Source organism: Lissotriton helveticus, chromosome 3_1, assembly GCF_964261635.1.
Source record: "Lissotriton helveticus chromosome 3_1, aLisHel1.1, whole genome shotgun sequence".
Lineage (NCBI taxonomy): Eukaryota > Metazoa > Chordata > Amphibia > Caudata > Salamandridae > Lissotriton > Lissotriton helveticus.
Window position 1 is genome coordinate 1,548,948,318 of NC_136061.1, and position 12,956 is coordinate 1,548,961,273.

The 12,956-nt window shown below is 45.1% G+C and overlaps 1 protein-coding gene across 4 annotated transcripts in view; it reads right to left on the reverse strand.

Moving 5' to 3' along the window:
- Window positions 1-12,956, reverse strand: part of SIDT2 (SID1 transmembrane family member 2) — a 224,939-nt gene that overhangs the window by 170,396 nt on the left and 41,587 nt on the right. For all 4 annotated transcript variants that reach the window (XM_078682294.1, XM_078682293.1, XM_078682297.1 and 1 more), the window contains exons 2-4: window positions 3,279-3,400; window positions 2,880-3,044; window positions 2,033-2,078 (exon numbers count right to left, since the gene is read on the reverse strand). In XM_078682294.1, coding sequence (XP_078538420.1) covers window positions 2,033-2,078; window positions 2,880-3,044; window positions 3,279-3,400 — 333 coding nt within the window. The remainder of the gene's footprint in view (window positions 1-2,032; window positions 2,079-2,879; window positions 3,045-3,278; window positions 3,401-12,956) is intronic.

Genomic DNA, 12,956 nt, shown 5'->3' on the forward strand with positions numbered 1-12,956 from the left:
AAATTTGACGAGTAAAATGGCAAATCGCTGTTTGGCCATATGGTGAAAAATATTCTTGTAAGGGCTCAGGTTTTCAGAAACCTTGTGAACTAACCTTCCCGAAAAATCACATTGTGGTTTTGGAGAAGAAGGATATTAAAGAGTAACAAAAAGTGACCAGTGTGGTATGTTTACCTTTCAAAAGCCATTGGGTGATTTTCTGAGAAAGGAATCATGGGTTAATAAAGGGTTATATGTATTACCTGTGTAATTTAGCTTATTAGTCATTAATATCAAGTGTCCTTCATTAGATGATGCGTGTCTGACTGAATATAAGGTTCCTCCACATTAACCCGCTGGCAAAACTCTTGCTTATATCTGGTGCAATGCACGTGGCCCATACTAGATCACCTCACTTCCTCTTCGGGCACTATTTTGTGAGAAAGTTTCCACCAATTGAGGATGCTCTAGATACCTCCTGTGGACTATAGGCAAATAATTTCCTACCTGCACTGGAAGCATTCTATTTCTAGGTTTGCATGAACACACTGAATGCAGTGTTCGAGAGTTGATTGATCTGATAATAATTCCAGACAACTTGCTTTATGTCCGTCTGTAGTAATAACAGCTGCCTCTCTTTCTCAGTTCATGTTTTCACCATTTCTGCAATTTTGACAATTTCCCGAATTTGTGAAAATTTCAAATGTTTAGAAACAGACAAATATCTTGCATTTATTGATATACAGAAATAATTATTCACAGAAACATGAATTAAGCAAGGCCTCCTAGACTATGGTGAAACCGCAGTGCGTAAGAGACTTTTCAGAACTGCACTACTATTACACACTAATTTAGCAGCAGAGAAGCTCTATAAATCTGCACATGCAAAAAAACATGCAAAACCTCTGGTATATGCAATTCTTTATTCCCATGATGAGAGCGAAGTCTATAAACAATTATGGGCCAGATGCACAAAGCTGTTTTGCGGTTGCAAAGGGCCAATTCGTACAATTGGACAATTGGCGGCCGCAAAAATGCTTTTAACAATGCACAAAAGGGAAACTGCGTTAATCACAATTTGTGTTTGCTACTAAATATAGATTTAGTATTTGGAAGGGGTGTCCCTTTCAAATATCGAATCGGCATGGTATGTCTTAATGCTTTGTGACCAAATTCCAGTTTCAAAACGGTAACATGTTACCACCAATTTAAAACTGGTGGTAACCCACTCGCAAAGGGGACACCCCCCCTTTGAGAATGTAAAAGAAATATTTTTTTTAATAGCAGCCCGTGGTCCCACGGACCACTGCCAACGCTTAAAAAATGAAACTACAAAGTTTAATTTTTTTTCTTTCTAAACGCATCTAGTTTTCCTTTAAGGAAAACAGGCTGCATACATATTTTTTTTAATTGCTTAATTAAAAAGCAATCACAGACATGGTGGCTGTGATTCCTAATGGGGTGCAAATTGCGACCTACATCATTATTAAGTATGAGGTAGGTCTATTTGCGACCCAGTAGAAATCACTATTAAAACTCACAATAGTTTCATACATTCGGAATACCGATTTCCTAACTGAGATTCAGAAAGTTACACTTAGGAAATCGGTATTCCTAATGTGTGTACATCTAGCCATGAGTTCCTAGTGTGACTAGGCTTTAATTTGGGGTTTGATGTAGCACCTACATGTAGCCGTGCTACCTCTAGACAGTGCTAGGTTTGCCCTTTATGTACGGTGGCAGAGAATTAGCTCTCCAGAAGACTGGACGCTATCAAGAGAGGTCAGTCACTTACGAAAAATGGCTTAGTCCAGATATTCTTCCATGTGGTACTGTTCCTCATGGAACAGGGAAATCTTTGAACACACTTAATGAGGTAAGAAAATTATATTACTTTCAACATTTGCTAAACAGTGAGATTCAAGGATTCTTACATTATGACTAGCATGAACATACTATCTTATAGCCACTTCAAAGCACTACAAAGATAATACAAACAATACTCAAATAACAGAAAACACAGTTGCAAGGTTTCATTGTCAATATTACTAACTTGAGGCTGAGAAGGTGTGGCATTGAAGCTGATTGCTTGTCCCGTCCTATAAGGGAAAAAAGACAACTGTTAAATATCTGGAGCAAAGTCCAGGTAAATATTACAGGGGTGACAAACAAGTCATGTACTGTACACGTCAGCACTGCTGTAAAAGGTTTGTTGGCTGCTTGACAAATTAATTGCTAATCAAACCATGTTACTCACAAATAATGGATTGTGTGCTCCAAGCGTCTCAGCTCATGCAATTCAATTGGTACTTCTAGCATGCTACTACCCACTATACAGTAGGTCCAATACAAAGAGGTTTAAGAATAGCCTAATATAAGAATTGAATAGGGGCGAACTCATAAAGGAGAGTCTTCACACGACATTCAAAAAGATGACGGTTCTGAGTTCTGCAAACTCCAACCGCTGGTACTGCAGAAATTTGAGAGCCAAAGGGGCAGTCGTTAACCTTCCTTTTGCAAACAACTTCCCATAAGCTTCATTTGTGCTGGCATTTATGTTTTTCTCCTTACATCACCCTTGCTTTTCCCATAACTGCACACTACATTCTTAAACAGTGTGTCTTAGAAGTGTAAAAATGTAGACTATCTGCCATTCTACAATTTAGGTACATCGGCATTGAATGAAAAATTAAATGCCTGTCTGGTAGCAAATTATTTTATGGAATAAAATAATCTGAGGTCTCCTGTTTCCAGTTGACGCATTACAAATAGAAAAAACAAGTTCATAGCATTGCAGTGCATAGGAATACTGGATCTGTCTTACAATGGGTGGCTCAAATCCCACTAAAATGATCAGTGATTAAACCAATGGACTGACTATAACCCGTTGGCCTGCTCACCTCAATACAAAGTTATCAACCCGGGAGACACTGAGCTGGTACGAGGCGTTCTTCATCGACAAGGTTGACACATCCACATAAAACACTTGCAGCTCCGACATGTTCTTGGTCTGTGGTTGGCACAGGGTGCGACCAACATCCTGGTACATGTATTTCCTCTGATACCTAGTGCAACAAAAGAGGCTTGATGCAGGCATAGAAGAAAAGCACCACGGACAAGTGACCTCAACATTTCAGTCTCTTACAGCAATCCACCACAGCTCATTAGAATGTCACATATTCTCCTCAGCACCCCTTTCTGCAATAACCTATTGCACTGGTTTCAGTTCTTGACAAGTGATGAGAATGGGGGACAGAAAGGAGGAGCACAAACAGTCTAGGATGAGCAGCTATACTTACAAGCCCCTGAGGATGAGTGGCACTTGAAAGGACACAACCGCCTCCTTCTGCCGCACCACAAACAGCACCGGGCTCTCCTTCTGCTCCAGGGACACGTTCACCGAAACCCGAACACCCTCAGTCTGCACAAAACACAATCACACATGTGAAGTTAGGCAACGACGGAAATAAAGAGTCGCAGTGATGGGAGTCAGTGTGAATACATGTGCAAGTTAGGGAGCATACCATGAATTAAGGAGTCACAGTCAGTAGGCAAAGTACGAATGTGTGTCAATAAAGAGAGAGAGGAAGGTAACAACAAACATTTGCAATGCAATAGGTTTCGCATTTGCGAGAGTTTAAGCTATTAGCATAGTAAATGCCAATGCCTTTTATTTAGGTTTTAAAACCAAAACATAAATAAAAGGCATTGTCATTTACAATGCCATTGGCTCAAACTTGCGTAAATGCGCGACCTATTGCATTGCAAACGTTTGACATTTTTATTGTTGCATGAAAACTCATGGACCCAAAAAGAACTCAGCCCCACTGCCAGTTGATTTTAAACCCATGTTATTTAAACAAAACACCCTCTGCACCTCAGGTGAGCGCCAGGTGCAGTGTGGCATCCTCAAACAAGTGAAGCTGCAAAGCTGATGTTTTCAATCCGGCAAGTGCTGGGGGCTGGTTGCTGTGGGGGCTGGGAATGCAAACTTTGAAAACATTGTGCATGCAGACTCTGTGCCACACTGTGAGAATGTGTACAGTCTGAGTCAGTCAGCTGAGCCCAGTCTGCCACCCTAGGCGCCATCATCCTGAGGTGAGCAGTGGCTCAGGCTGTAAATATTTATTATAGTTAAATGTTCTCAACAATAGGGGGCGTGGCTTGGACGGCAGTGGAGATGGCTGCCTAACCGAGAGCTCCGCAGAACAGGGAAGCGACTCCGTTTCGTTCCCGGCGATATCCTGCTTGGTTCGCCGTAATACCACCAGATCCCGATTGCCCACGATGTGCGACCCTGACTGAGTGGCAAATTGGAGCGGGGACAGCACGTTTTTGCCACTTATTTTAAAGACTTCTCCTGAGCGTGTGGAACCGGCGCGGGCGTACTAAAATGGCGCCGCGATCCCATCACGGACTTGCCTGACGTGGGGAAGTGCCGACACCGCCGACCCTCATCGGACCACCCTGATGCTGCTCAGGTGACTAGGAACAGAGGCCCCAGACTGCCCTCAGGCGCTTCCATGAGGTGAGCGCCCGATACCGTCCCGCTCCGATGACTCTAAAATGGCGGTGGCCGGGACACTTTGACTAGCGCGGCCCCGAAATGAAGAGCTGCAGTGTGGGGAGAGCCTAGTACTGCTGCTGGCTGGTGTAGCTGCGACCTTGAGGAGGCATCCAGCATAACCTCACATCCTGGACACCCAGTTGCTTCTTTGTACACATATGACCCACGACAGCGAGGCATCCTCCAGGTCACAGTGCTATTTCTGCCTCTCCCCCACTCACGTGTCTGCTAACTAACTGGACTGCCAGCAATGATCTCCAGTGGCCTAAGGGAGGCATTCAGCCACATACCTGCCAGCTTCTCACCAACAACAAGGGGCTTTTAACCACTCGCCTACATGCTGTAAGAACCCTTTGTCCAGTTGCCGACGTGTGCCCCTCACCCTTAAATACTGCGGATAGCCTTCTGAAGCAGATACCTGCTGCCTGCGCACCGTACGCCTGAGACCTGGCCCTGAAACAGCAGCCCTCAGCCTCCTCCGCTACCGAAGGTCATCCAGGAGCTGCTTTTTGCCCACTCCATTCCACCTGCGGTGCATCATACTCACGGACCGCCAACTGACCCACATTGGCAGACAGATCTTTGCGCAATTTCGTCGCCCATCGCCATTTGCGCCAGACGCCTTGCCTATGACTGCCCTCAACTGGAGTTTCAAAGAGCTATTAGCGTAAGAGCGATCACCCCGCAATAGACGCCGCCACCTGTCGGACTCCAAGCGCTATCTCTCCCCTTCACCCTATTACTAGCTCTACTGATCCACGATGGCGGAAAGAGAGGGCAGAGGCAATAACAAAAAGGTGCGCCCGGAACCGTCGATCTCAGATTCTCCCATCAAAGCCAGGGCAGACATGGCAGCCACCATGGATATGACACTTAAAAAGCTAGCGGAAGTCCACGACCAGGCCAAATCCACCAAAGGTAACACGGACTCCATGCAGCTCGAACTCACGGCGATCAGGGCAGATATGAGTGCTATGAATAAAACCGTTAAGTTAAACAAGTTTTTTCCCCATTTGGGAGATCAAAAGATCTCAAATTCAGATCGTCACCTCATGCAGTCGATCACCTCATGCAATCAAATACTCACACTCAGTAGAGAACTTAACAGCCAATTGCTTTGGGAAATGCTCAACACAAGGAAAAAACCTAATGTTTAAAATATACACCTTTATTTTACATAAAAATACATGAATCCATATATAGTGTCAAGTAAAACATAACACAATACATTAAAATACATAAAAATCACCTAACGTGAGGAGGGAGAAATATGGGTCAAGGCCATGTACTTAGTCTTTACTGTATGTTAATTTGGTAATTTTGTTGACAACCTAGGGGAGAAATGTTTTTCTTATACCCAATGTTTAGTTGACAACTCCAAATTTAACCCGTGTACAATGCGTCGACGCGTTTCGGAAGCTCGTGATGGTTTTAGCCTCCTTCTTCAGGACAGTGTGTATAGTTTTCCTCCCAATCAGTATTTCACCTATGCAAATGCATCTGGGTGGTTAAAGCATAATCCAGACATCATCTTATTCGGGGTCAGTTATTAATAAAGTTAGATCTCCCGCATATCTGTTTTGAGTTTGACAATTAGTATGTACTGGAGCTTTTCAATTGGAACGGGATATGTAGTACCAAGTTTCTGTGTCCTCGTTCTTATGGTCTTTATCTTATATTTGAACCTTTGTCGTCACTTGTATTATATATTTGCCAATCTGTTTTGCTCCTCCCTGTTCTGTAAGAGGAGACTTTTCTTGTATAATGATTTTGCTGCACCCGGGTATCTGACGCTCGTGGCTTTTTCAATTTCCAGGCTGATATCCCCGGCGTGCTCCACCTGCGTCTATGCGATCGCCATTAAAGTTTGGTTTTTTTTCCAAGAATATTCCCTTCTCCTTTGCAGGCCCATCCAGATTTAAAATCATGGAGAATGGAAGACCACATTTCTACACAGACCCCAGGGACTTAGCGTGTCATCTGGAGGACTGCCCAACACAGAGTATGTACCAGTCGAGCGGTACGTCAAACAAGAGGAAAACGTCCATCCATGACTCTGAAATCTGTCGTTCTGTGCCACACTTAGTCCAATTGAGATGGCCATGCCTGCCACACTACGTGCCACGCTCGCTCCCAAGTAGGCCTTCCCTGTGAAGCTCTCTGCGACAGAGTCTGCACTCCAGTGTCTTTTCTACTTTGAACTTCCTGTACCGTGAGTGATGCCCTATGTGTCTGCTTAGGGCATTTCAGTTGTTTTATGGCCAGTTCCTAGCAATAGGTTTTATACTCGTTACATATGTTATTCCACAATTGCCTTACTACTGCCTACCTTAGAAGGGCCTTTTACCACACGTGCTCTATTGTTAGCTATACTTTGTCCTAGCTCAGCTCTGATAACTGTTTACGATAAATCGTCGTTACTATTTCTACATGCTGTACTTGTGAAGGTACTTTAACACTATTGACCCCTGTTGTAGAGATGAGGTAGATACGACTCTAAACATCTCTGAACACCCTGTTGGGAGCTGTCAAACCTCCTGTCTCGGGTCATATAGTGCACTGTTCAGGTCCTATTTACGGTTGTTTTGATCACCCTACAACTGACCTGATTGAGTTATCGCTGTTGTTAATATGATGTTTATTATCCTTGTTCTACCTAGCAACGGTACTGCCGTCGTACTCCCTACGTACGTATGTTGGGGGGAGGGAGGGGAGGGAGGTGGGTTGAGGGGGAAGCTGGAGGGTTGGGAAGGAGGGGGAGGGGAAGGGATGAAAAGGGAGTTGACATATATTGTTTTTGTTTCTTTTTGTTCTGCTTTATATTCCTTTCAGGATGCAGCAACACACACCTATGTTAGGACACATGACTCACACGCCATTCTGAGACCTTGAATGGGCCTAACTTTCAGACCTCTCCTGCTGACCCTAGTAGGTTGTAGACCCTATTTCACTATCCTGATGTTTCAATTAGCGGTACTGACTGATACCGATGGTCGACACTAAGTCCTTATCAGAAAACCTCAATATAGTCTCCCTGAATGTTAAGGGTCTTAAACCATCAGGTAAAGAGACGGAAAGTCTTTGAATACCTCGCTAAATCAAAAGGGGATATTCTATTATTGCAGGAAACCAAGCTTTCAGAAGAAGACACACGCTTCATTAATCTCCACTGGGTCTCGCACACACTCTGCTCCCCCGCTGTACACAAGAAAGGTGGAGTGATCACCCTGATAGCGAAAAAAAACAACCTTTCTGTTGTTTCGCACACACATGACGAGGAGGGCAGGCTGCTCATCACACATCTTTTAAGGGACGATGACCCTATTCACGTTGTGAACATTTACGGCCCAAACGCTGACGTGCCGGAATTCTGGGAATCGGTCTCCCGGGCAATGGAAAATATCCCACAAGATGACCTTTTAGTAGTAGGGGGTGATTTTAACCTTCCTATGTACCCAGTACTCGATCGTCAATCTAAATGCATGTTTCACCCCTCTCGTTCGCACGAGGCACTCATGCGCCTCTGCAACCGTTTTCTCCTAAAAGACTCTTGGCACCTCCAGAACCCCAATGGTAGGGATTATACTTTCTACTCAGCCCCACATAATTAATATTCCAGAATTGATTTTATCCTTATCTCGAGCTCCTTCACCCACTTCATTGAGGAAACAGACATTGCCCCAAAATTAGTCTCTGACCATGCATGTATTAGCACCAAACTTGCTGGCTCCCGGTCGATTCTACCCCCTAGACAATGGCGCTTCAATGAAGAAACCCTAGCCGACCCTGTACACAAACAGCAAATAATTGGCGCCATAGAGGAATATATTTCATTGAATGTCTCTCCTGAAACAGCTCCCTCCACTGTGTGGGACGCACTCAAAGCCACAATTCGGGGAGTCATCATTAACATCAGAGCCAGAACCAACAAGAAGCTAAATAAAGATCTAGAAAAGCTCGAACAAGATATTAGGAGCCTAGAGGCCGCTCACAAATCAAACCCTGGTGACACAACAGCCCTTGACCTCTTAATCAAGAAAAAATATGAATACAATAACTAGCAGACGGGCCGGAGTTTGGATCAACAGATTCAAAGCTCTAAAGTTCTGTGATGGGAATAGGGCTAGGAGGCTTCTCGCCTCTTACCTTAAGCACAAACAGAAGCTGACCACTATTGCCTCAATCAAAGACCCCTCAAATATAGTTCACACAAAACAGGCCAAAACTCTAGACACTTTTAAATCCTTTTATGAGGAACTTTACAAAAACGATCTGGCCCTCGATATGGATGCCCGTGTTAGTTATTTGGAGTCCCTGAATCTCCCTAAACTTTCGGAGGAAGATAGTGCCCGCATCGGCTCCCCCATCACAAACATGGAGGTCTTATCCTCCATCAAAAGCCTCAAAAGTAATAAGGCACCAGGCCCTGACGGGTTCTCTGCAACCTTCTATAAGGCCTTTGACAAACAGCTTACCCCCACCCTTCAAACACTCTTTAATTCAATTGCCGCTACCATTATTGTGATCCCCAATGACGGCAAGGACCCGCTTTTAACCAAGAATTACCGCCCCATTTCATTGATAAATTTAGATTGCAAAATGTACGCGAAGATCCTGGCGGCTAGACTTAAGGACTTGCTCCCCAAACTGATCAGTACTTCACAGGTTGGATTTTTAAAACATCGATTGTCAAACGATAATACCAGACTTTTGTGTCATATTCTAGAGAAAGCCAAGACCTCCCCCGCCCCGACAGTTGCCATAACCCTGGATGCCGAAAAGGCTTTTGACAAAGTCTCTTGGGCCTATCTACAACATTGCATGCACTCCTTCAATTTAGGTCCCTTGTATATTAATATGGTAATGGCACTCTATTCTTCGCCGTCCGCCAGAATCGCCATTAATGGTACCCTCTCCGATTCATTCCGTTTGTACTAGGGCACTAGACAGGGTTGCCCCCTCTCCCCCGCACTGTTCCTCCTGGCCCTTGAACCCCTCCTGACTGACATTAAGAGCAATTAGGAAATAGAGGGTGTGCAATTTGGCGACACTCAGGTGAAACTAGCGGCATTTGCCGATGACATTTTAATTGCGACAAAACACCCTGAGAACTCCATAAAAGGCCTTATGTTGTCAATTGAAAGGTATTCAGCCCTTTCCGGTTATAAATTGAACCGGGACAAATCGGAGGTCAAGCCCCTTAATGTAAATACCACCAGAGACGTCCTAGGCGAGTCTGGCCTCACATGGCAAAGTGGCTTTATTAAATACTTAGGTATCGAATTTGCATACTCCCCGTTTGAGACGCTTCGCCACAACGAGACCACTACCCTAGACAAAGTTAAACGGCTCCTAGATGGCTGGTCTCCTCGTTTTATCACCTGGTGGGGACGGGTTGAAACCGTCAAAATTATGATTTCCCCCTTGGTCAAACTACCTCATCACCATGCTACCCCTCACCCTCTCTGGGGACTTTCACCACAAATTGGGCACACTGATATCCACCTTCTTATGGAAGGGGAGGAAAGCCAGAATCAGCCTAAAAAAATTGCGCCTTGACAAAACCCAAGGTGGGGTTAACCTAGCGAACTTCAAAATCTACCAGACGGCCTTTCTCGCCAGGCAAGGCTCACATTGGCTGGCGCCGCAACCAGGATACACCCCAGTTTGGCTCACCGTAGAGAGGGCCCTCCTCCAATCCCTTGACCCCACATCCTTCCTTACCATTGCACTGCGCCCCTCCATCTGTTCCGGACCCATTTTTAAAAATACAAAAGCGGCCCTCCTAAAAGTAAGCAAGCATCTGCCAGTTCAGACGATCAAAATGGGAATCTCTATGGCATAATCCCACATTGACATACAAAGGGAAGCCGCTACACAATGCATCCTGGGTTGCAAAAGGGATATTCTTCCCACACCAACTTTTTAACGATTCCAGACCACTCTCCTTTGCTGAAGTGCGAGATAGATATGATCTCAGGGAGTTAGAGTTCTACAACTTCCTAAACGTCAAGGTGGCAATTTCCAAAGCGAAACTTAACAACACCACACCATCCCTCCCTAGTTACCTAGATTCCCTCAATAAGCTAGGCAATCAAGTCTCTACACTATATAAGCTGATGAGCCCGCAACAGTCCAACCTTACTGAACCACTACGACAATTTTGGGAATCACACTCCTCTACACCGGTCTCAGAGGTGGAGTGGGCCAGAACATAGGAATAGACCACACGTCACAAAGTTAGCCCTACTCTCTCCCAGACTAAACTCTGGCTCCTCCACAAAGCCTTTTGGACTCCCCAACGGCTCTTTCTGCACAACATTTGAGACGACGATACCTGCTGGAACTGCACAGAGGCGGGAGGCAATCTCGAACACTTAATTTTTAAATGCACGTGCGTCACAGGCTATTGGGATAGAATCCTTGAGTTCATTGCTAAGTTGTTCTCCATCTCCCTGCCACGAGAATTTTCCACACTAGTATTTGCTTTTACCAGAGCTACAGCGATAAATGATGACGACAAGGTCTTGCTTGATCCCCTACTCACTGCTGCGGTTAAGATAATCCTGAACAACTGGAAGGACACCCGTAAAGCATCCTTCCCACATTGGCTTCATTAGGTATCCAACTAAAGAGGCGCTGACAACATTTCACTCAGGAACACCCCTTGGCGCCCCCCTCACAGGAAAATGTGGACCTCGCTAGACAACTACTTTAGCCTACATAAACCAACCTGATCACTGGCGCTACACTTTGATTTCTGGGGCTATTCCCTTCCCCGGGAATCCTCACCTGAGCTCAGAAATGCCCCACTGACTTCATCACTCACCTGTAGACCCTAGTGCGCACCTACATACCACTTGCGCACCATTACCCTTCTCTCAAATGGCTATGTGTGTCGACTACTACACCTGAAAGGACGCCTCCAAGAGTCGTTGTCTATCTGCATCTATATGCCTGATTTACCTTTTCTTATTTGCCTTTTTGTGTTTGTTATTTGTGCTACCAATATATCATGATCTTGTATTTTACTATGTTTTCACAGTATGTGTTTAGTCTTCCTTATCATTCTGTATGTAATGTTTTTCTTTTGTTGAAACTCCCAATAAAAATTTTGTATAATCTAAAAAAAATTCTCAACAATAATCACTTCACACAGACCTGAGGAGGGCTGGCCGTGGAGTTTTACAGCATCATAAAAGCTGCCACGACATGCTGTGTGCCACCACCACGGGGCAGACAGTCAGGCGGAGAGGAGTTGGCCTAACAGCTAGGGCGGTCGACCTCGAATCTGGGGAACTGGGTTCAAGTCTCTGCAACGACGCTAAACATCCTGTGATTCTCGGCAGATCACTTATGAATGTGTCCTCATGTAACGCAACTGGTGCTATGTAAAGCGCTCTGACACCCGATACCGGTCTAGTTCACTCTATATAAAACTTCGTTAAAAAAAAACAATAGAATAGTCACTTCACACAGACCAGACTGTGGCGAGCCGCTTTCAAGTCTCTTGCAGCATCATGGTGGCTGCACGGCACCGACCACCCCACAGAGGTAGACAGAGAGGATCCAGCGAGTAAGTCATTTGAATCCCGTGCTGAAGCCTCTGTGCAGCAAATGGATGACCTCGGGTCACCTGAAAGGTCATCAGCGACGCTAGTACGATTGTGGCACCAACTACACTGGCGGGCGAACACAGGCAGTCAAACTAAAGAAACATAACTGCCCGCCTCATTCAGATACACTGACTTTCTGCCAACAGGCTGTCAGCAATTGGAGACAAGAATCGGTCATTATTGTTGCGCAGTCTCGTGATGCCACATGAATGATGCTGGGGCCAGCCCGGGAGTCTCAGCAGCAGCTGTGTAAATGAGCCCCAAGTCGGTATGACCCACTCGCCTGGCGTATAATTCTGCTATGAACTACTGTCTTCTCAAAGTGTACAGGGCAGCACTGTACACTCGCGAGACAGCCAACATAAAGCCATTTCAGCTTAAAACCAGTCAAGCCCAAGAGACCCAGTCATGAGAGGGGACATGGAGCAATGGTCACCAAAGGTGATTGTTTCAGATGGACTCGAGGATGGTGACCTCCATTTTGACTCTAGGCTTCAGAAGGGGTGACTTCCTAGCTCTCATAGTGCCAGACAAATAGATTATTTTCAATAAGAGCTGATGTTACCTAGGGGAAGATTAGGGAATGTTTCACTAGTAGAAATATCTCCCGCGTTGCAAAAGGAGATTAAAACTGAAATCTGCACCCAAAACGCCTGTAGAGGTGGCCCCACGGACAATGTCTTACAATAAAAAAATAAAACACTGCTCTGCACCAGTAGTGAGCTGTACAGGTTGAGTCAAAGGCATCATTATTTGGACAAGTTAGGGCACTCCATAGAAAGGCCAGAAAAAAT